At 44.1% G+C, this 25097-nt stretch overlaps 1 protein-coding gene across 4 annotated transcripts in view; it reads right to left on the bottom strand.

The window, feature by feature from the left end:
- Positions 1–25097, bottom strand: part of ITGA7 (integrin subunit alpha 7) — a 243330-nt gene that overhangs the window by 34540 nt on the left and 183693 nt on the right. For all 4 annotated transcript variants that reach the window (XM_068267657.1, XM_068267654.1, XM_068267656.1 and 1 more), the window contains 6 exons: positions 24353–24546; positions 23561–23649; positions 22200–22327; positions 8725–8820; positions 7791–7852; positions 6359–6528 (listed from right to left, as the gene is read on the bottom strand). In XM_068267657.1, coding sequence (XP_068123758.1) covers positions 6359–6528; positions 7791–7852; positions 8725–8820; positions 22200–22327; positions 23561–23649; positions 24353–24546 — 739 coding nt within the window. The remainder of the gene's footprint in view (positions 1–6358; positions 6529–7790; positions 7853–8724; positions 8821–22199; positions 22328–23560; positions 23650–24352; positions 24547–25097) is intronic.

Below are 25097 nucleotides of genomic sequence, written 5' to 3'. Positions count from 1 at the left end.
GCCCGGTGTGTAAGTACCGGGAGTGTGTTTTGTACCCGATGGTGACTGGCGGAGTTTACTTGGGGCCAGTATACTGCTGAGATTGGGGGCGCGCCTGTATGTGATGGTGGGTCTGGGTGGGATGATGGATTGTAACTGGGGGTCTTGGAGGAGGATTTCCCATCTGTTATTGAGGATATTACGGATAGACTGGTGTTGGGCACTGAACTTCGTGATGAATCTGGGCATGTCTGTAAACTGCGTTCTGGCTTTGGGTTGTGGTGGGTTGTTGGTTGTTGCTTTATGGTGTGCATCTTGTAGTAATTTCCTGGGATATTTGCGATCGGTAAATTTCTTGGTAAGAATTTTGGACTGGGTATTGTATTGTTGTATATCCGTGCAATTACGGTAGATCCTCTTATATTGGCTGTATGGGGTATTCTTTGTCCATGGGCGGTGGTGGAAACTGTTATAATGTATGTAATTATTGGCGTCTACGGGTTTGAAGAAAGTTTTGGTTTTAATGTGAGGTGGTTCTGTGTAAAGAATGAGGTCTAGATATTCTATAGAGGATGGGTCTGAGTGGGAGGTGAACTGTAAGTCGGCCGAGTTGGTGTTGAGGTGATTGAGAAATGACGGAATTAAGCTGGGAGGACCTCTCCATATAAAGATTAAGTCATCTATATACCGTTTATAGAAAATGATATTGTTGTGGAATGGGTTATTGCTGTACATCTTTGTTTGTTCAAAAAATCCTATTGCTAGGTTAGCGTAGGAAGGGGAGAACGAGCTTCCCATAGAAACGCCGCTGACCTGATGATATGTTTGTTCTTGAAAAGTGAAGACATTATTGTTGAGTATGAATTCAGTGCATTGCATGAGAAATGTTTGTTGGATACGTGGCATGGATGTATTGGATTGGAGGTAGTATTGTAAAGCTGTAAGTCCAAAAGCGTGTGGTATGTTAGTGTAAAGGGATGTGACATCGCAGGTGAGCCAGATGTAGTCTTCCTGCCACGGGATAGAATGAATGAAACTGATGAGGTGTTGGGAATCCTTAATGAATGACGGCAGGGACTGTACATGGGGCTGAAGGTGTGTATCAATGAAACGGGACAGATTACTAGTGGCAGAGTCGATTCCAGAAATAATGGGTCTACCAGGTGGTTTATGGATGTCTGTATGGATTTTGGGAAGATGGTAAAAGAAAGGGGTTTTTGGGTGGTGATTTATGATAAAGTTTTTTTCATTTTTGGTGATGATGTTGTTTAGTAGTGCTTCCCCGATGAATTGTTTTAAGGTTTTATTGATTTCAGGGGTGGGGTCAATGGGTAGTGGTTTATAATGTTTGGGGTTATTGAGTAATCGTAGGGATTCTTCAATATAGTCAGTTTTATTGAGGATAACAATCCCCCCCCCTTATCTGCTGGTTTGATAATGATGTTGGAGTTGTTTTTCAAGGTTTTGAGGGCTGCTCTTTCGAATTTAGAGAGGTTGGATGTGGGAATAGTGTCTGGGATGTTCAATTCTTGTAGGTCCTTCAAAACTAGGGAATAAAATGTGTCAACATAATTGCCTTCGGAAGCTGTGGGATAGAACAGTGAGCGGCCCTTGAGTTTGGTGCTAATGTATTTTTCGGTTTCTATTTCGGCTGTGGATACTGAAACAATGGGGAGTGTGTCATTATTGGTAATAATGAGCTGGGTCGCGTCTGTCTGTAAGAGGGTGTTATGTTTTTTTATGGCGAAGTGTCTTTTCAAAGTAAGTTTGCGGATGTAAGTGTTAAGGTCGGTAAATAATTCAAACAAATCAGATTGATTGGTAGGGCAAAAAGAGAGGCCTTTTTCCAGTAAGCAAGTTTCATGTTTGGTGAGGGTGTGGTGGGACAGGTTGAATATGCTTTTTTTGGTTTGTGTGCTAGGAGTGGGAGTTGTGGTAGAGTGATGCTGTATTATCTTTTGTTTCTTTTTTCTTTGGCCTCGACAGCCTCGTTTTCTGTGTCTGGTAGTGGTCGTTTCATTTTGTTTATGGGTTTCAGGAATTACTGGGCTGAGATGGGACTGGGTAATTGTTTGGAAAGGGTGTTTTGTGACAGCGAGGCTGGTAAATCTAAAAAAGAGGGTGATAGGGATTGGTTTTGTGGTTCTGTGTTGGTAGTGTGTTGGGAACCGCTAGGTGTTAGGATCTTACTGAGGTTTATTTGTGTTGGGTCTAAGGATGGGGAGGAGGGGGAGGGTGGTACGTGTGGATCGGTCGTTGTTGGTGAGTTGGGATTTGAGTTATAAACGCTAATTTGAGAAATCCTGATGTCTGTATCAGTTGTAATGTTAGTGACTGTGTGGGAGGGGTTGTCATCCTTCGGAAGTATCACTGTGGAAGATTTGTGCGTTGTGAGGGTATCAGGAGGATTCGATTTGGTGAAGTTGAATGAAGACGGACTGAGGAAAGTGTAAATTCTGCTCTGGTCGGCTGCAGTATGTGGGCTTTTGGTCACTGGTCTGGTCTGAGCTGAGTTGGAAGGGATATTGCGGACGTGTCGTGATTTTGTGCGGGGTGGTCGTGGCGCTTTGGGGTCGTTTTTTGTGAGGTCGGGTTTTTTGTAGTTGAAACTACTGGGAGGTGGTGCTAATTTATTAAAATTGAAGGTCTTGTGGACATTGGGTGTGGGAATGGAGGGGTGGGCGGGTGGTGGCGGAGGTGGCTGGAGGATTGGGGGGTAGACCGGGTTTATGGGTGGTGGTGGATACGGTGGGTATTGTTGTGGTGTGGGTTTTGGATTGGTGAGGCTCATATTGGCTCATATTGGCTCGGTGCTGACGGTGTGGGTGGGAAGGGTGTGGGTCGTGGTTTGCGTTCTCTTTCCCTATGTTCAGCATAGGCTAATCTATCATGGTTCAATTTTTTCATTTTCGTTTCAGTTGTATCCTGTTCGAATCTTTTGACTCTTGTGGTTAGGTTAGACAATAGGGGTCGGTATTGGGGGTTTGAGGTATGTTGGGCTAGGAAATTTTTGTACCCTGTTATTGTGGGTTGTAATTCAACCACCAGGGATTTTCTCTTTTTAATTATTCTTTCCATAATTCCTTGTGTACAGGTTTCTAAGTATTCATAAAACTCTGTTGTGAAAGGTAAATCCTTAGGAAAGGCAGAGAGAGTTTTTATTCTTATCCCATCTGGGGAGATTTTTTCGCTGATATAAGTTTCCTGCATGGTGATATCAGCTAGGTTGAAAAATTCATCCTTTAGGGCTGACTCCAGTTTCTGAAAGGTGGGTTTGAGGTCCACGTTGTCAGAACTGGCAGCAGCCGGTACCAGAGTAGTTGTATATATTGGGGCTTGTGGAGATCTTTTGAACTGTGCCAGGAGATTCTTCCTGTGGATCGAGTGTTCTTCGAATGGATCCATGTTGTGTACGGTGTAATGGGCTGCAATCGGGTCTGGGTTGCCGAATCGTCGAGCAAGATGGCCAAGCAAGCTTGTAGGAGATAAGAAAATGGAGACCGAGAGCCCAATATAGTGTAGTATATTATGTATAAATAGAGGAAATATAAAACGTAAGTATTGTACTTACAAACCTGGGTTGCTCTAAGGCAACCACTGTATATGCAGTCCTTCAGTTCACATGTTACCAAAACAGAATACCACATTAGAGAAACCATTACCTGTGAAACCAAGTACCTCATCTATGTCATTACGTGCCCGTGTAGTCTGCAGTATGTGGGCAGAACCACCCAACAAGCACGAAGTAGAATAGGACAACACAAAAGGAACATAATAAACAAATACCCCCTGCACAGTGTTTCGCGTCACTTTTCCACCCACCACAACAGCGACCCCACACTCTTCCGCATCACGTTGATTGAATCTATTCCACACAAACGCTCCGACTCCTTTGACTCTCTCAAGAAACGGGAAATGTTCTGGATTCAAATACTTAAGACCCTATCCCCAGGTGGCCTAAACAAAATACTTGAAAAAATCTATTAATCCACTATACCAGCAGTAATATTTCTCTTTTTAATCGTGTCCTCTCTTTTTAAACTTTCTATACATGATACATAGGTATCTAAAAAAAAAGATAAATATTTTAGCTTATCTTTTTTCGCTTAGTTTGGACCATTTCATTTGCTAATAACTATGCTTTTGTACAATATGTGCTGGAATTTATGGTCTTTTTATATATATGTATACTTAACAATTTTTATGTTTTTACTCTAATATTTTTGTTTATATCTTATACTTATACTGATCCTACATTACAATCTGTATACAAAGAACTCGGCATTTGGTGAAACCCGCATTCACACCACCAGGAGGCAATAATATATCCCTGGCATCTACTGTTATTTATCAACAACCTTGTGTACCACCTCGTGTTTTCTAACCAGATACACACTTATTTTAGCAACAAATTTGATTTAAATGTCGTTGTAAATATTGGTTTTTTTATTATTGTGATTTGCGGAGAAAGACCTGATAAAATATGCTTGCTGGCCGTTTTTCCCACAATAAATATGGCGGCTATACCACCCCTCGCACCCACGCGCAGGCGCACATCATCACCCAGGCCCCACTTGCCTCCGTAACCAACAAGATACATATGCTCTTAATACGCGTGCGCAATCCCCTATGCGTCGTGACGTACGCGTCACGCCATCAACACGCACGGCGTGACGTCCGCGTCATGCCGCTCTCCAACCCGCCCACACATCTGACCCTCTCGTACACTCAGCCATCCCATTTGCCTTCACTCCCTTCCATCATCCTACCCCCGCCCACGATACACGCCGATTGGTGACAAACCGGCTCACTTTATACGCCCCCCCCCCCCTCCCTCCCTCGCTCCTGACCCTCAATCAAACTTACTCATTATCCAATCAGTCTCCCTATATAAAGCCCACACGCTGACACCTCAGCACAGAGGTGCCAAGCTATCATTGGACTCAGAGCTGGTAAGTGCAACCATCATTTATATCCTTGTTGCCCTCGCTTATCCTTAACTATTGACTGCTACAATTTATATTATATGCTTTTTAGTACCTTAATGTTTACTCTAACCAGCGTTTACTGTGTTATACATCTCCCTGGCCCCCACTCCTCCTAAGCTGTTCCTGTTACAAAGTGCACCAGTCTTTCTCAATATTTTGAGATTCATTCTTCACATTTTTTACAACCTTGCCCCAAGTTGAGCTACTTGTACTCACCCTCGCCTGTCTTTAGTGCCATCTTACTGCACCCTTCACCTCCTCATACCGTTCCATCACCAGGTCCTGATCACCCCCATCCCTTCACGCGCATTCTGCCGCCTCCATACCATCTATCACACTGACCCCACATATACCATTTCAGTAGTTCATACACTATGCACAAAAATAACAAGTGTTTCCATGCCTTCTTACTCATGCGACATCTTATAATTATATATATATTTATATACAACTCCCTGATATGCTACACATTTCTGTCGTTTCTAGTGAGATACTCCGATTGTTCATTGCCTGATGAAGCGGGATGTTGCCCGTGAAACGCGTTGCACTTTAATGTAGGAGTATGTGAATAAACTGTTTTTCTACAATCAACAGCATTCCTGGTCTATTTGTGTGTGGACGGTCCACCACCGCCACCCGAACCGTTTTAAACCTTTTACCTTATTTTTATCCTATTGGCGCCCCTGTACTTTTGCACATAATTACTAGGTAAATGCCCAGTGATGTTGATCCAGGGATTTTATCTGATTGCCATCTGGAGTTGGGAAGGATTTTTTTTCCGTTTTGGGGCTAATTGGACCATGCCTTGTAAGGGTTGTTCTCCTTCCTTTGGATCAACAGGGATATGTGAGGGAGCAGGCTGGTGTTGCACTTTATTTTCTGGTTGAACTCGATGGATGGATGTCTTTTTTCAACCCAAAATAACTATGTAAGTTCAGTTCCTAACATAATAGTTATAATTTACATTAATCAACAGGATTGCTTTGGAATTTGCCTTGTTTAATTTTGGATGTAGCTGGGCTTAAATAATGTCTAATTGGAAAAGATTGGGTTACAGGAGAAGGAAGTTGTGTTCAGGGTGATTACAGACCCTGTTTTTCCGATCATCATGGCACCTTAATCAGTCACTTGAATCATTTACCAGTGCTTACCTAAAGTCATTGAAACAAATTATGACCATATACTTCTCTTATTTAGTAGGAATGTGAAACGTATACTCCATACAAGCTTTTAGTTCCTATTCAAGAATATTGAGAAATCCTCCAATATATCACAATCTAGCTGGAAGCTATTTGAGCTACAGTCTATTGAGACATGGAACATTATCTCGGTCAGCTTTTATAGAAATTCAATACATAAAGGAAGCAAAGTGACTTTGTAGCATTGATCACCTGTAGCCTGAATGTGGTGGTAGTACAGACGCTGGAAGACTGTCGGTGGAGTTCCACTGTGCCACTGGACTGGTACTCTGGATCATTTGGTTGGCGGTTTGAAAAAACAACACGGCTGGACTTCCCTTGTTGCCTCCTGGTTGCTTCAGCCTCAAATACACATTTTAGAACTATGGGAGGAAGAATACAAATGAAAAAAACAACCATGTACAGACACATATACTGTAAAGTGGAATTTGAGCTACAACGCTTTAAGTTTGGAATAGAGAGAGGAAACAGGGCGAGTTCCAGACTTTCTGCTGCTTGAGGCAAACTTGTGAGGATGCGTCCCCCCACCCCCCTCCAATTTAGAATGATCGCACAGCGCCCAACCATTTTCACTCTCAGTACAGGTAGGTAGGAAGATAGCAAAGCATAGGTGCTCCCTGTATAGGGAAGCCAGGTGTAGTTGCCCCAGTATAGGTGGCCTGTATAGGTACCCTAGTATAGGTAGCTAGTATAGTTGCCCCCAGTATAGGTAGCCAATATTGTTGCCCTCTGTATAGGTTAGCTAGTATAGGTAGCTAGTATAGGTGCCACCAGTATAGGTAGTATAGTTGCTCCAGTATAGGTAGCTAGTATAGTTGCCCCCGGGCAGGATGCTGCTCCAGGGCCCATGACGCCTGATGAACTAGTTTCACCTGGCATCATGGGGCGGCCACCCCTGAGAGGAAAGGTTACAGTATTCCAGACTGCATGCACAGTATGGATGTGTTTGTCCTCGGAACTACTTGGGGATGCAAAAAACTTAGGAGGATCAGTAACTTCAACTGGGATGGTGCAGGAATGATGGGACGGACTGAGGACCAGGAAGGCTCTTTGGTATGCAGAGCTTCCCTCTACTAAACTTGAAGAGAGTTTCCTTATGTTATGTTATAAAGCATCAGAACATAGCAGATAACACACAACTGAACATCCATAATACACAGAAAAGGAGGAAGCATTAGTATTTAACTAGGAATTGGATTTTTCCCCTAATTGCCATACCTTTGGAATGACAAAAAATAAAAAGCATGTGCATTTGAGATGCATTTCTTTTAGTATCTATTGCCCATGATATTCTACACACAATGCATTTTCTGCCACGTAGCTGACGAAGATGTCAGGAATACTCTCTGTGACTTTACTCTATGCAATAGTTCTCCTAGTAGCAATGCCTTCTCATTGAAGAAAACACTAGGAAAATAAGCATTTCAATGGCCATTTAGGCCAATAGATCTGAGTCACAACCAGATAATTTCACAAAAAGGTCAGCAACAGTATCTTACACATTTATTTCAGGTCAGGTATAACAAAACAATATCAATAAAACAGGTTAATTAAAAAAACATTAAATTAATATAACTTCACAAATATCACAGTTTTAAACTGTAGTAAAATAAAGGCTACTCACTGATCTTTGGATTGTAGGTTGTGGGGAAGGAACTGTAGCTATAGCACACTCTAAATTCCACACTGAAATGAGAGAGTAAAGTCTCAACAATAAACAATGTTGTACTTAGAGCCCCATAACAAAATCCTCACAAAGTCACTCAGTCAGCAACAGGGTTTACAGAGAAAATATCTCCTGTAAATATATAAATAAATATAAATATATATATATATATATATATATATATATATATATATATATATATATATATATATATATATATATATATATATATATATATCATGTTTTATAAAAAATAAATGTAGTATTCAAACTGACAAGTGTTTTTAAAAGTCTTCAAAAATCACCTGGCTGATCTGCCAGTTGCCTTGTTTCCAAAGCCGAAAATGAGAAAGTAGATTCTTCAGTGATTGCAAATTTAAAGCATTTTTCCTGTCATTGAGATTTTGGTTGCCATTGCAATTTTGCTGCAATTTTAATTTTAATGCGATTTTAGCAGCAACTGTAATTTTAGTGCAATTTTGGTGAGACTATAGTTTTGGAGCTCAAGATGGATGCTCTCCCAGGATGAATATAAAGAAAAGAAAAGTATTTACCCTTTGCCTTAGACAGAGAAAAAGGTTTTACAGGTACAGTACATTTATTGTCAGGTTGCCAAATAATGTATTTTTTTAAAAAAAAATTCTCATATATAGAGTTTAATCCCGCTTTAAGATAATTTAGGACAAAATTGAACAAGTGACACAGGCTGTGAAATGAGTAATAAAACATTATGCACTATAGTTAGAATAAGAGGTATCAAAACATAACAGGGCTACGAGCATAACACCATGTGAAGGGATATAAAATCCTAGTTATGTCTGTGCTGTTTAATGCAACCATTGGCAATAATTATAATTAATTCCTGGAAAGATAACTAATCATCACATCGTACCAGAACCCAGGGCCATTCTTGCAGCTTTGCTGCTCCAGGTCAATGTTTTGCGGTGTTATAGTGACATCTTTATGAATGCGAATAACATTGCGAGATCTGAGAAGAGATAAACAAATGTAATGTAATGAAATACAAGATTTTACTGAAACACATAAACTACTACTTTATCACTGTCTCCAGATTCCTAGGCAAATTACTTTTTACTGGTAAACAGAATACAAAATGATTTTTTGAGGAAACCAGAACTACGAAGATTTATTGTAGCAATCCTAAAGGAACTGAAAAATGCAAAGTACAATTTTGCCACAACATGTATACTGTATGTAGGCCATATATTACTCTAATGAAGGCTAAAACAGGCTGAAACAGCTGTTTTTTTGGGACTCTGTAAAATGAATAACCCCCTTCATTACTAAGGATATTTCAAGCATTTGTTAGAATTCTAGCGGTTTATTTATGCAGGAAAAGCTGTCATGTGTGTATGTTTTAAGTTTTAATGTTCTATGCAAAATTTCATTGTAAACTGTAAAGTTGGGGTACTTTTTTAAAATATTGCTCTGAGACATCTCAGCATATTCCAGGCTGTGCAGCTTATAAGATTATTCTATTTACAAGAAGCTAAAAGATTTTTGTTTATGCTACAAAACATCTTTCAAATATCAAGGTTATAGATAAGCGTACTGTGTGAAGACTGAAAAGAAGAAGTTTAAAATTCACATTACTGCAGCAGTCATATATATACATTTTCTCAATTATTACATATAAATATTATTAATCTAAATGTTAATAATCAATACAGTCCTTCTAAAGAAAGAAATAATTATTGTTAAATCCTATAATTACATATAATATAATATTTTGAATTACTGTGCGTTTAGCAATGAATCTGCTGCGTTAGTTGTGTTGCACATGCTCAGTAATGTATTATTTTTTTATATGTAACGCATGCGCCGTTTTCGTTCTACCACTGTGCAACAAAAATGGCGCACCAAATGCAGGGCTAAAGAATGCACTATAATGTCCAAGTTATAGTGCACAATGCATTGCGTTAGGGGCACATTGTGCGACCTTAACGTTGCTCTAAAGCCTTGATGAGATGAAATACTGTTAGAAGGAAACACTACTTGGAAGTGGAACTGTTCATATTTTGTATATATGCTGTATGATAAGCAAATACAATTTTTTATATAAAATCATATACTGAGTGCTCTGGTTCATTTCAAGGTATACCATCAACCTATAATTACTGTTATAGAGAGTTCAGACCCCGTTATGCCGGATTTATATGATAGCAATGCTTTAAAGGCTGGTCCTTTACTGAGTTAGCAATCATGAAAAAGGCAAGAACTGCTTAGGTTTTTGACACATTGGTAACAAGAACTAAAACTGTGTTGAGAAGAAGTAAAAAGAAAATAGAAAAAAAGATGATTTTGTTCTACAAAATCTTGCCAAACGTATCCTAGATTACCTAAACAGACATTTACACATATTCTCTTGTTTTTATTCATTTCTGGAATATCAAATATGTTGGAGTTCTGTACAACAACAACAACAACAACAACAAATAACATTTGTAAAGCGCTTTTCTCCCGTGGGACTCAAAGCGCATAAGCATGGCTCCGACCATCGTGGTACAGGGGAAGAATTTTATAAATCTGGAAATGCCAGGCTAAACAGGTGGCTTTTCAGTCTGGATTTGAATAGCTCCAGGGATGGTGCTGTCTTTACTGGGTGTGGTAGGGAGTTCCAAAGAGTAGGGGCAGCATGACAGAAGGCTCTGTCTCCAGATTTTTTGAGGTGCACTCTGGGAGTGACCAAGTTTATAGAACTTGCTGATCTGAGGTTGTGAGAGGTGTGGTGCAGCTTCAGCAAGTCCTTCATGTATCCAGGGCCCAGATTGTGCAGGGATTTGAATGTCAGCAGTCCAATCTTGAAGAGTATTCTCCATTCTACTGGTAGCCAGTGCAGTGAGCGAAGGATCGGTGTAATGTGACAGTGGCGAGGCTGGTTTGTTAGCAATCTGGCAGCAGCATTCTGCACTAATTGCAGGCGACGCAGGTCTTTTTTGGGGAGGCCAGCATAAAGGGCATTGCAGTAGTCCAGCCGTGATGTGATGAAGGCGTGGACTAGGGTTTGAAGATCCTCTGGGGGAATCAGATGTTTAATCTTTGCAATGTTCTTCAGATGAAAGAAGGAAGATTTAACTACAGATGAAATTTGGTTTCTGAAACTCAATTCCCCATCGATTAGTACGCCAAGGCTGCGCACAAGGTTGGAGCTGTTTATGTCTGAATTCCCAATCCTGATTGGTGTTGCTTTAGGATAGAGCTGTTTTGATGGCGAGCACTGGCTTTGGACAAACAGGACCTCAGTTTTGTCAGCATTCAGTTTTAACCAGTTATCATTCATCCATGCCTGAAGCTCAGCTAAGCAAGAGTTTATTTTTGGGGTAGGGTCTGTTCCACCAGGTTTGAAGGACAGGTATAGCTGTGTGTCATCGGCGTAGCAGTGGTACGTCAGGCCATGTCGTTGGATAAGTGTACCGAGTGGCAACATGTAGATTGCAAACAGCAGAGGGGATAGGATTGATCCTTGTGGCACTCCGAATTGTAGAGGTGCAGGTTTGGACATTATAGGTCCTAGGGATACTCTCTGTGTTCTGTCAGTCAGGAATGATCTGAACCACTGAAGGACTGATCCACTGATGCCACAGTACTCCTGCAGTCTGTTAAGCAGGATTTCATGGTCAACTGTATCAAAAGCAGCTGAGAGATCCAACAGGATTAGGATGGAGCATTCCCCTCTGTCCCTTGCCATGAGCAGATCGTTGCAGACTTGGATGAGGGCTGTTTCACAGCTGTGGTGTTTCTTAAAGCCAGATTGTAGAGGGTCCAGGATGTTGTTTACTGACAGCCTGGTTTCAAGTTGCAGATAGACAGCCTTTTCAATAACTTTACCTAAGAAGGGGAGGTTGGAGACAGGTCTGTAGCTGCTCATAGCATCTGGATCCATGGAAGGTTTTTTGAGAAGGGGCTTGATGATTCCTTCTTTTAGAGAGGTAGGAAACCTCCCTGCTTGCAGAGAGCAATTTACTATTTTGTGAAATGCTGGACCAAGCAGGTCAGGGCATTTCAGCATATGTTTAGTTGGCCCAGGGTCCAGGTCGCAGGTTGTCTGGCGGAGACGACAGAGGGTGTCTGAGATCTCTTCCTCGCTAATACTTTTGAAATCAGTCCAGGGTGTTAGGTTGTTTTTGCAGCTATTTCCATTAGTTGCATGAGTCTTGGGTGCTGTGGACTGAATGAGAGACCGAATAGAAGATACTTTGTCAGCAAAGTAGCAGGCAAATTTCTCACATAGCTCCTTTGAAGGAGTTATAGTGGGTTTTAGACAGGATGGATTACATAGTCTATCAACTGTGCGGAATAGTTGGGCTGGTCTGTTGGCGGCCTTTGCGATCTCCTGTGATAGGTAGGAGGATTTTTTCTTGGTGATCGCATTTTGGTAGCTTTCCCGGTGAGAGACAAGGGTGTGTTTATCTTTTGAATTCTGAGATTTTCGCCACTTCCTTTCTAGTCTGCGCACTTCTTTCTTTAGGTCCTTTAGTGAGCTGTCAAACCACCGTGCATGGTGAAGTGGTGTAGATCGTTTGATGCGAACTGGAGCGAGGGCGTCATAGGCAGATGACACTGCATGGTTGTAAATCAGGACCATGGAGTCTGGGTCTGTGCAATGATTGGTTAATGCGTCGAAGTTGAGGATATTCTGAACGTGCTGGGGTGAGACATCTTTCAGTGAACGGTATTTTATGAGTTCTTTCCCTCTGTGTTTTATCGCTGGTGCTGTCAGAGAGAAGTGGATGGTGTGGTGGTCTGACCATACCACTGGGTTTATATCCATGTGTGATATTAAAAGTCCGGAATGAAATATAAGATCCAGGGTGTGCCCTTTCGTATGGGTGGGGAGGTTGATAGCCTGAGAGAAACCCAGTTCATTCATTATGAGAAGTAGTTCACTTCCTAGCTGGGAGTCGTGATCATCCACCCATGCATTGAAGTCTCCCAGGATGATCCATCTAGGGTGTTCCACTGTTACGCAGGATAAGAGTTCAGATATTTCCTTAAGAAAGGCTGGACCATTTTTTGGGGGGCGGTATATGAGCAATATGTTGATGTTTACTTCTGCTGACAGTTGAGCTGCAATACATTCAAAGGTTTCAGTGGGGCCTATGGGCAGGGGCCTTATGTTCAAGGAGGATCTGAAGCATATGGCAACCCCCCCACCCTTGCCGACTTGTCTCTCACAGTGCAAGATTGAATAATTGGCTGGCACGGTTGCTTCAAGAGTTGGGCCTGCATGCTTCCCAAGCCAGGTCTCTGTCAAAAAGGTCAAATCAGAGAGCTCTATTAGGTCATGTATAGTTGCAGTCTTATTATTTATCGATCTGGCATTGCAGAGTGTAGCTGTGATTAAGCTTTTCTGAGGGCAAATATGTTTTTTATACTTGGATCCACTACCTCTCCGCCCCCTTCTGCATTTCCTGAGTATCCCAAAGGATTTTAAGAGTAGAGCCAGAGAGGTGTTAATTTGTAATTGATTCTTGGGAGGGCATGCAGAGAAAAGGTCCTTTGATGAGTATTTGTATGTTGACATTAGAGACAATAGACTTGTTCAGATAGCATGTACTTCTGGAGTCCTGCTGGGATCAAAGGGGGTCTGTGCAAAATCCTTTCATTCCTACATAGAGTTGGATCATAGATTTATTTTAAGTAAAGTTCCTTGTTTTAGAAGATAAATGATAACATAAATGTGGAAAATAGTCACTTGGTGCATATGCCTTGGATAATGTATAAAGGATTACTCACAGGGTGGAGTGAGGGCAATCACAGGCAATCAAGTTTCCAGAGAGGTTGAAGGTCTTGTTTCAGGTCAGCTGTTAGAAGGCTTGGTGTGTTCAGCAGTGGTAAGCTTCATGGAGGATTTCAATCCAGTTTAAATCTCTGCCATCCAAAGTAATCCGATTGTTCTGGTTGGTTGTAGTTGTAGCCTTGGTCGTGGTGGGTGGAATTCCTCTGTATTTTGAGTCCAGTTTCAGCACAAATAGGTTTAAAGGTGTAGAAATCTGAGACAAGGTCTGGAGCAGCTTAAGAGAGCTGCAGCCCGGCTGGGCGCGCTCAGATACTATTCAAAATGGGTTAGTTTAAAGAGAATCTGTACTCTAAAATTCTTACGATAAAAAGCATACCATTCTATTCATTAAGTTATCCTGGCACCCTTTTCTGTTTCTGCCACTCCCCGCTGCAATCCTGGCTTGTAATTGCCAGTTTTAGGCAGTGTTTACAAACAAAAATCATGGCTGCTAACCAGCATGTGATAGGCTGAGAGAAGCTCAATCTGTGACTAGAGATGTCGCGAACCTCCGATTTTCGGTTCGCGAACCTTCGCGCAAGGTTCGGTTCGCGTAAAAGTTCGCGAACCGCAATAGACTTCAATGGGGATGCGAACTTTCAAAAATAGAAAAAATTATGCTGGCCACAAAAGTGATGGAAAAGATGTTTCAAGGGGTCTAACACCTGGAGGGGGGCATGGCGGAGTGGGATACATGCCCAAAGTCCCGGGGAAAAATCTGGATTTGACGCAAAGCAGCATTTTAAGGGCAGAAATCATATTGAATGCTAAATTGCAGGCCTAAAGTGCTTTAAAACGTCTTGCATGGGTATACATCAATCAGGGAGTGTAATTAGAGTTCTGCTACACACTGACACACCAAACTCACTGTGTAACGCAGCGCAAACAGCTGTTTGCGTAGTGACAGCCGTACTGGACTGGTGTGCACCGTGGCCAGAGTGTAGGCCGTGGCGTTTTTCAAGCCCATATGGTCGCCGTGCTGTGGTAGCTCAATGATAGAACAACAGTGACTGTCCAGCTGATCAAATTTGGTCTGACCACAATTAAGCAACGACCTTATTATCTTTTGTGTGCCACCCCCACCCAAGACACTCAAATAGCCGGCGGTCATTGCTTCATTGTGATGCGCAAGCCCCTTCACCGCGGCAAGGTAATGATCATGAAGGGGATGGGCACATGTACATGCCTTTTGTTTTGTTGTTGCAGCCGCCCGCAGTGCAGCCAGAAAAATTAGGCAGGCATGTACACGGCCCAGAAAAATTAGTGTAGCGGCCGCTGCTAGCAGCGGCCTTAAAAATTCAGGAATCCGCCTAGAGTCCTGGACCCTGTTGGTGGTGGCGGAGAAGGCAGTCAAGCGGCCTGCAGGCAGAGATGCTGTGTGTGGGGACTGAATTAGTCTTCGGTTGTGCAGTAGCCCTCCGTGATCCATTCCTCATTCATCTTGATAAAGGTCAGGTACTGAACACTGTCGTGACTTAGGCGACTTCTCTTCTCAGTAACTATGCCTCCAGCTGCACTGAAGGTCCTTTCTGACAGGACGCTGGCAGCAGGGCAAGAGAGAAGTTGTATGGCAAATTGGGACAGCTCTGGCCACAGGTCAAGCCTGCGCAACCAGTAGTCCAAGGGTTCATCGTCGCTTTTCGCAGAGTCTACATCCACACTCAAGGCCAGGCAGTCGGCTACCTGCCGGTCCAGGCATTGGTGGAGGGTGGATCCAGGAGGACTATGGCGAGGAGTTGGACTAAAGAACGCCCGCATGTCCGACATCACCCTGAGATCGCTGGAGCGTCCTGTCCTTGCCTGCGTGGACTTGGGAGGAGGAGGGTACTGCCAGTGGTACCTTGATTGCGTTGTGCAGCCACATCACCCTTAAACGCATTGTAAAGCATCATCGACAGCTTGTTCTGCAAGTGCTGCATCCTTTCCGCCTTCTGTTGAGTTGGTAACAGGTCCGCCACTTTGTGCCTGTACCGAGGGTCTAGTAGCGTGGCCACCCAGTACAGGTCATTCGTCTTGAGTTTTTTGATACGGGGGTCCCTCAACAGGCTGGACAACATGAAAGAGGACATCTGCACAAAGCTGGATGCAGACGTACTCTCCATCTCCTCTTGCTCTTCTCAGTGATGGGACGCAACTCCTCTTCCTCCCCCCAGCCACGAACAATACCACGGGAACGTGGAGCAGCAGAAGCCCCCTGTGAAGGCTGCCGCGGTTGTTCTTCTTCCGCCGCCTCTTCCTCCTCCACAGAAACACCTTCCTCATCATCACCATCATCAGAGTCTGACTCCTCTCCTTCCTCCTCCTCCTCCCCCGTCTGTGCTGCCGCAGGTGTTGTGGGAACATCGGGTTCGTGTGTAAATGGCTCCCACGACTCCTGCTGCCGTAACTCTTCTCGTTCACGCTCCTCGACAGCTGTATCAACCACTCTACGCATGGCACGCTCCAGGAAGTAGGCGTAGGGGATCAAGTCGCTGATGGTGCCCTCATCGCGACTCACCAGTTTGGTCACCTCCTCAAAGGGCTCCATGACCCTGCATGCATTTCGCATCAGTGTCCAGTTGTTGGGCCACAACATCCCCATCCTCCCAGATTGTGTCCTTGTACTGTAATGATACAGGTACTGGGTGACGGCTTTCTCCTGGTCTAGCTGGCGAGAGAACATCAGCAGGGTTGAATTCCAGCGAGTCGGGCTATTGCAAATCAGGCGTCTCACCGGCAAGTTGTTTCTACGCTGAATGTCCGCAAAGCGTGCCATGGCCTTGTAAGAGCCCCTGAAATGCCCACACAACTTCTTGGCCTGCTTCAGGACGTCCTCTAAGCCTGGGTACTTGGGCACAAATCTTTGCACGACCAGATTCAGCACATGTGCCATGCAGGGTATGTGTGTCAGCTTTCCCAAATTCAACGCAGCAATGAGATTGCTGCCGTTGTCACACACCACGTTGCCGATCTCAAGCTTGTGCGGGGTCAGCCATTGCTCCACCTGTTTGTTAAGAGCAGCCAGGAGAGCTGCTCCAGTGTGACTCTCCGCTTTCAGGCAAGACATGTCTAACACTGCGTGACACCGTCGTACTTGGCATGCAGCATAGGCCCTGGGGTGCTGGGGCTGTGTAGCTGGAGAGGAGATCGTGGCACCAGCCAAGGAGGAGGAGGAGGAGGATGACAGCGAAGCGGTGGTAGCAGGTGGAGAGGAGGTGGCTGGAGGCCTGCCTGCAAGCCGTGGAGGTGTGACAAGTCGGTCTGCTGCGCAGCCACGTACTCCCTGCTTGCTGCCATCGGTCACCAGGTTGACCCAATGGGCTGTGTATGTAATGTAGTGGCCCTGCCTGTGCTTGGCAGACCAGGCATCCATGGTCAGGTGGACCCTTTACCCAACGCTGTGTGCCAGAGAGGACACCACTTGCCTCTCAACTACACGGTACAGTTTGGGTATGGCCTTTTGTGAAAAATAATTGCGGCCTGGTATCTTCCACTGCGGTGTACCAATGGCCACAAACTTACGGAAAGCCTCCGACTCCACCAGCTTGTATGGTAATAGCTGGCGAGCTAATAGTTCCGCCACGCCAGCTGTCAGACGCCGGGCAAGAGGGTGACTGGCAGACATTTGCTTCTTACGCTCAAATACTTCCTTCACGGACAGCTGGGTACTGCTGTGGGCAGAGGAGAAGGAACCGCTGAAGGGAAGAGGCGGTGTGGAGGAGGGTGGCTGTGAAGGTGCAAGGGAGTGGATGAAGACGATGCACCTGAAGGAGGAAGAGGAGAAGGAGGGTGGCTTGTCTTTTGAGGGGTGCTGCTTTTTCTCAGGTGTTCTTTCCATAGCTGTTTGTGCCTTCTCTCCAGGTGCCTTCGTAAGGCACCTCTCCCTACGTGAGAGTTGGCCTTTCCACGGCTCAATTTTTGCTGGCAGAGACAACAGATGGCTTTGCTCCGATCTGAGACACACACGTGAAAAAATTTCCAAACCGCTGAGCCCCCCTGGGGTGATGCCGCTACGGTGGCATTAGCAGCTGACGTTGAAGGGCATGTGTGCTGGCTGGCCATAGCTGGCGATACATGGCGCCGGACACTGCCCCCAGCTGTTTCTGAGGACGAGCTCCCTCTGCTTCTATCATGGAGTCGTCTCCTCCTACTCCTCTCTGACTCCTCCTCTGAACTGTCCCCCTGGTCATCTCCTCTACCGGGAACATATGTGGTATCCGTATAATCGTCATCATAATCCTCCTGGCCAGCTGTGCTTTCTTCAGACACCTCCTCAAGTGCACCAACTTCAGGTGGTCCACCATCATCCCCATCCACACACGTTACGTCCATATTATCGCCACCTAACTCAGACGTATGAGGTGGTGTACCTGCGCCTTCTTGTTGTTGTGGCAGTAGTGGCTGGGAATCAGTGATACCTCCACCACCAAATAACTCCTGCGAAGTGTCAAATGCAGCGGATGTGGTGCTTGTTGTAGCGCTGGTGGCTGCGGGAGATGAGGTGTTCTGTGTTAGATACTCAAGCACCGCCTCACGATTTTGGGAAGTGATGGCACGTGCCTTCTTCTGAGCACTGTATTTTGGGGCAGGTCCGCACGAAATCAGAGCAACACCACCTCGCACAGACCTGCCGGTGCCTGGTGGCCTTCCTCTGGGTCTGCCTCTACCTCTTCCTCTACCTGGTTTGTCCATTTTGTCCATCTCGGGGGGATGCTAGCTATATGCAGTGCGGTGGGTTCTCACTCAACACAACCGGTAGTTAGATGCAGTGAGGTGGCCAGGTGGGTTCTCACTCAACACAACAGGTATTTAGATGCAGTGAGCTGGGTTCACTCAACACAACGCTAGGTATATGCAGTGATGAGGTGGGTTAACCTCCTGGGGGATACAATAATATCGGCAGGGGGCGGCGCAGCAAATTTTTTTTTAATTATTATTTTTTTTTAATCATGTAGCTAGCCTAGCGCTAGCTACATGATAGCCGCTGTGCAGCGGCATCCCTCCACCCCCTCCGATCGCCTCCGGCAATCAAAGCAAACAGGAAATCGCATTCAGAATGGGATTTCCTGTTTGGCTTCCCCCGTCTCCATGGCGATGATCGGGATGATGTCATCGACGTCAACGACGTCGTGACGTCAGAGGGAGTCCCGATCCACCCCTCAGCGCTGCCTGGCACTGATTGGCCAGGCTGCGCACTGGGTCTTGGGGGGGGAGCGGCGCGGCACGGCGGGTAGCGGCGAATCAGCGCGGAGCGGCAGCGATCGGTATATACACGCAGCTAGCAAAGTGCTAGCTGCGTGCAACAAAAAAAAATTATGCAAATCGGCCCTCCAGGGCCTGAGAAATCCTCTGTGGCGGCTTACCCCGAGCTCAGCTCGGGATTATCCCCCAGAGGGTTAAGTATACACAACAGGTACTGGGTAGTTAGATGCAGTGAGCTGGGTTCACTGAACAGTGAAGGTACTTAAGATGCAGTGAGGTGGGTTCTCACTCAACACAACCGGTAGTTAGATGCAGTGAGGTGGCCAGGTGAGTTCTCACTCAACACAACAGGTAGTTAGATGCAGTGAGCTGGGTTCACTCAACACAACGCTAGGTATATGCAGTGATGAGGTGGGTTAAGTATACACAACAGGTACTGGGTAGTTAGATGCAGTGAGCTGGGTTCACTGAACAGTAAAGGTACTTAAGATGCAATGAGGTGGGTTCTCACTCAACACAACCGGTAGTTAGATGCAGTGAGGTAGCCAGGTGGGTTCTCACTTAACACAACAGGTATTTAGATGCAGTGAGCTGGGTTCACTCAACACAACGCTAGGTATATGCAGTGATGAGGTGGGTTAAGTATACACAACAGGTACTGGGTAGTTAGATGCAGTGAGCTGGGTTCACTGAACAGTGAAGGTACTTAAGATGCAGTGAGGTGGGTTCTCACTCAACACAACCGGTAGTTAGATGCAGTGAGGTGGCCAGGTGGGTTCTCACTCAACACAACAGGTAGTTAGATGCAGTGAGCTGGGTTCACTCAACACAATGCTAGGTATATGCAGTGATGAGGTGGGTTAAGTATACACAACAGGTACTGGGTAGTTAGATGCAGTGAGCTGGGTTCACTGAACAGTAAAGGTACTTAAGATGCAGTGAGGTGGGTTCTCACTCAACACAACCGGTAGTTAGATGCAGTGAGGTGGCCAGGTGGGTTCTCACTCAACACAACAGGTAGTTAGATGCAGTGAGCTGGGTTCACTCAACACAACGCTAGGTATATGCAGTGATGAGGTGGGTTAAGTATACACAACAGGTACTAGGTACAGTAGTTAGATGCAGTGAGCTGGGTTCACTGAACAGTAAGGGTACTTAAGATGCAGTGAGGTGGGTTCTTACTCAACACAACCGGTAGTTAGATGCAGTGAGGTGGCCAGGTGGGTTCTCACTCAACACAACAGGTATTTAGATGCAGTGAGCTGGGTTCACTCAACACAACGCTAGGTATATGCAGTGATGAGGTGGGTTAAGTATACACAACAGGTACTGGGGTATATGCAGTACTGGGCAGTACAATGTGCAGCTCCCTGTCACACACACAGGTAGTCACTGAATGTGCTGGGCTGCTGGCAGTGGCACACACACTATCAATTAGCAATGCTGTGCATGCAACAAAAGTGTCAGTTTGACACACAGAAAAAAAAAGTACAGGATGAGCTCTGACAAGAGCTATTGAGGGGTGCTATAAAAGCAATAACAATCAGCCAGGAGCAAGCTAAGCAGCCAAGAACCTAACTAATCTGTCCCTAGAAGAACAAGTCTGCAGCAGCTCTCCCTAGTCTGTCTAATAGCAGGCAGACGAGTGACTGTAATGGCCGCCAGAGGCTGCCTTATATAAGGGGGGGGGGGGGGCTCCAGGGCTTAGTGTAGCCTGAATGGCTACAATGTGCCTGCTGACTGTGATGCAGAGGGTCAAAGTTGACCCTCATAGTGCATTATGGGGCGAATCGAACTTCCGCAAAAGTTCGCCTGGTGCAGGCGAACGCGAACCCCCAAAGTTCGCCTGGAACCGTTCGCCGGCGAACCGTTCGCTACATCTCTATCTGTGACTCATACAGAGCCTGGAGGGGGCGTGGAGAGGGTGTGCATAACTTCTATCCTATCACAACAGAGCAGCACATTCCTGCCTGAGCCCACAAAGCCGGCAAAGGAAAGAAGATTAGATTATATAACAGAGATAATACAGCAACTGTGCAACTAGAAAAGGCTGCAGTAAGACAGACCACATTAGAACAGGTATAGGAACTTATAGGGTAAAAGAAATAAGGCTGAACATTTTGTTACAGAGTCTTTTTAAGTTTCCCCAATAAGGTACAGTGCATTTCTTTCCAAAGACTACTGCCATTTTAAAACCAAAATCATTATAAATACTGCTAACTATGATTCAAATTGATTGATTCACTTTGTTTGGAGAGAAAGAGGGGTTGAAACTGATGATTACTGATTGATGAACTTGAAATCTCATTAGAACTTAGTTTGAAATCTCATTGAATCTCATTGTAATTAGACATCAGCAAGTACTGATTGATAAGTACCTTCAGATTAATGATCCCCATTATTACAAAGCCAAAGTTCATGGTTGTTTTTTTTTAAATAATTATTATGGAGAATAAAGCATAAATCATAATTTGCAATCCACAGAGTTTTGCGCATCTAAACCATATTTGCATGATTAAATGGTTTATTGTTATTTATTGAATTTATAAAGTGCCAACATAGTATGCAGTGCTGTACAATAGATAGATGGGGTTAACATAAAAGTTAGGACATACAGGGAGCACAGAACAAGAAACAAGATCATGGGGGCTGAATGTCTTTGGTAACAATAGTTTAATGTATTTTGGTAGAATAGATCAAGCGTCTTTTAGTCCATGAGGCGGGTGAAGTTGGGTGGAGGGCCCTGCTCTGGCTTACAATCTAAAGGGCGGGGGTGAAGACACAATAGGTGCATCTGTTGAGAGAGTGCTCATTGGAATGTATTATAGTTATGATGTGGAGGAGGGGGGGTGGGGGGGCGAGCATGAAAAGGTGAGTCTTGAGGACTCAATATATTCCCTATCTGGTTTGGTTTGAAATGCTAACCTTCTGTGCTGCTGTCAGACTGGCACAGCTGAACGGCAGACATTGAGTTGTCCAAACTTCTACCCCTCTCCCACCATCACCTATAGGAAGTAGTCAGGGAGGAGCTGGGGTTGGGCATATGCTATTATTTTCTTATGAACACAAAACAGACGCTGATCACCACCTCTCTGTTCTCCACAGGAGGAAGCCGAGTGAGGAGGTGGGTCATATCAGGTGATGGCTCTATGCAGAGGAAGAAGCTCCAACTTTGCTGGCAGCACTATACTTTGGACTGACTATTCCAAAGGAAATTCATTTAGAACAACACTTAAAGTTTAACTATGAAACAACAACAACTACAAAAACTGCATTCACTTTAACAATCAGTGGCCTTTGTAGCTAAATATATGCAGAGGAAATGCAATCCCATTGAGACTAAGGTATGGACATGGAAACAACCTAAATAGAATTCTGCAGCTCACCTATAAAGGACCACTGTGTCAGATAAAGATCCCACCACCAGGTCCGGATATGAATTTCCATCTATATCAAGGCCACCAGAAAATGAATAACCAAACGTGGTTAAACCAACACTCAACCCATCCAAAACCTGAGGAGCAGAAATAAATGAGAAGTGTCACGTAAATTATGGAACACACATGGCAGCAGAGATGTGGAGATTTTTTTAAGCTATATCCAGATTTAGGGAGTTTTCATATTGACTTGATATTACAGTGGGAAATCATATTTCTAGGATTGCACAAAAAAAATTCCCAAATTATATATAAAGATTTTCCTCTAATCTACAAGGAAAAGTAATAATAATGTTCCATAGAAAAATGTCCATTCATGTTAGTGACTTGAATGTTTTTGACCATCATGGGTCCTTTCCCCTTAAACAGCCCACATATAGTGCTATCAATGCAGTACAAAAAGTCCTTATAAAAATGGGTAGACATACCAGATTGGATGACCAAGCTGTGGGGCAGCGTGGGGCCCACAGCCTGGTCATCCAATCTGGTATGTCTACCTACTGTAAGTTAACATTGACATAGGATGTTATACATATGCATAATAATGCAGTTGGAATTTTACATTTTTTAGTCCTTTTAACATGGACAGAAGATGAGGGGTGTGGTGTGGTGTGTATGTGTGTGTGTGTGTGTGTGGGGGGGGGGTGGGGGGGGGATTAGGACTGATACACAATTTGGTTCTACATCAAGCAAAACAAAGCTAATGGAGACGGTGATCCATGCAGTATCCCAGATTTTTTGTTGTTGAAATTGATACAAAGAAATGTACAATGGTAAGGGAATAGAAATGTCACGTCTGATTTTCGATCAGAGAAATTTCCCTGGTAAAGCATATATTACAGAGTGTATGCCTACCTTTAATAAGCAGAGTGCTCAACTGTAAGCCCTTCTGCGGATAACAATTTTATTTTAAAACTTTGGCCATTTAACCTAAAACAGCATAGTTGAGAGTGATGGAAGTATGATCTGGTGGTGGGGCTATTGTTCCTGATTGCTAAATCATCATACTATTCAGAGTACAGAGGGGCATGGCACAGACAGGGCTGCACCACAAGACAGCAGTCTACTGCATGTCTGCATTGGAGGTCTGCGCAGTAGGAAATTCAAAGGCTGTTGTCCAAGTACACTAAAGTACTGCTGCTGTGCCGATAAACACCGGATTCCACAGGCATAGCAAACCATTTAAATTTGAGGTTAAGCACTAAATGTGTGAAAAAACCTTAAAAGAATGAATGAAAATTCAAATTATTTTAGGCATATGATAAAGCTTGCTTTGACATCACAAAGTATAGGACTAACATCCATGCTACCTGGGCAGGTTTGGTCACTAATCCTGCTCGGCTTCCATGATATATGAATACTTTTCCACTTCCATCAAATGGTGCCCCTATGGCAATATCTGTGTGGACAGAAGCAGAAAAATGGTTACAAGCTGTCTCAAACTAGTTTGAGGCTGAGAAGATTCTGAACAGATGAATTTATTCAATGGAAGCTAACAGTAAAGCTATGTACCCACATGAAGAGTGAATCAATGGAAACTGCCAATGAATGACGTTTCCATGATCTTTACACAAAAAAAGCTGTGGACAACAGCAATAGACTGCAAGTAGATTGTAAATGATAGGATAATTAAACACGAAGGGATGCAGGGAGACCGAATAGAGGAGGTGCGTCTGCGAACAGTTCAGCTTAAGCACAGATTCATGGGGAGGCCTGGGGGACCTGGCCGATGGAGACAGCTGCACAGGTTTAAAAAATAAATCTATTGGAAATCTGAGTGCACTACACTAGCCGCAATAGATCCCTCTCTGATCAGATTCTTTCAGAGAGGAATCTATCTGAATGTCAAATCTGCTGATCATCTGCCAATGCAAGGCCACCTTAAGGGATCCTTTAGAAAATGCAGTCCCCACTTATGTTCCCAAATATTATATTCATTTACTGGGCGACTTTCCCCTTAAGAAACACTCTAGAATCAATTCTGCAATTGGAGGGTTCATATTGTCATACAGTCAAGAAGTGTTGTTGTACAACAAGGTACATTCTAAAAACTACCATTCACTACTCCAGGAAACTTTTAAATCATGCCTCTATATGCTTACCATTGAATCCATCTTGGTTGATGTCTCCCAAGCTGCCCACTGTTAATCCAAACATGGAACTGTCTGTCCCATTCAGTCGTATGGGAGGAGAACTGTCCAATTTCCCTTCTGTATTCATGTACACATAGACAGCACCACCAATTTCATCCTTCCGTGAATAAAAATTGGGAGCACCCACCAACACATCAGTCCAGCTGAATAAAACAAAAGATCAGAAAATTACAAAAACTATAAATGACTGAGAAACACACTCACAGACACAATGGGAGAGACAAACAATAAGCTGGAAAATGGACATGAAATAAAATGTGAACAAAAATAAACAAGTTGGTTTTACTGGAGTAATTAAGATAAATGTGTTATTGAGGGGGGGGGGGGGGGGGATTCCTATGCACAACTAACTGTTCAGTATTCTGCTTTGTGCCACTTCAATGGACTAGTGTGCACAGGCCTTTGTGGTTAGCTTCTTACATGCATTTCTAAATTATTTATGAAGTACCTTGAATTTTTATTGGATCTTTGAAGCCTGTGTCTATTCAGGTACATCTTATTTATTCAGCTCAGGTCAGGGCTTATCTAGCAGAAGCAAGTCCTATTTAATTGGACCTTTTAAGAGATTTGACCAAAGTTTCATCACCCATCCAAGTGGCTTCCTCAGTTCAACATTATGCATGATGGGGAAGGGGAGGCGCGAATGAGGTAAAGGTTAATTAGGGAAAGGCCAAGCATGAAAATTAAAGCGTAT

This window comes from Hyperolius riggenbachi, chromosome 2 (genome assembly GCF_040937935.1).
Source record: "Hyperolius riggenbachi isolate aHypRig1 chromosome 2, aHypRig1.pri, whole genome shotgun sequence".
Lineage (NCBI taxonomy): Eukaryota > Metazoa > Chordata > Amphibia > Anura > Hyperoliidae > Hyperolius > Hyperolius riggenbachi.
This window is presented reverse-complemented; position numbering and strand designations above follow the sequence as displayed.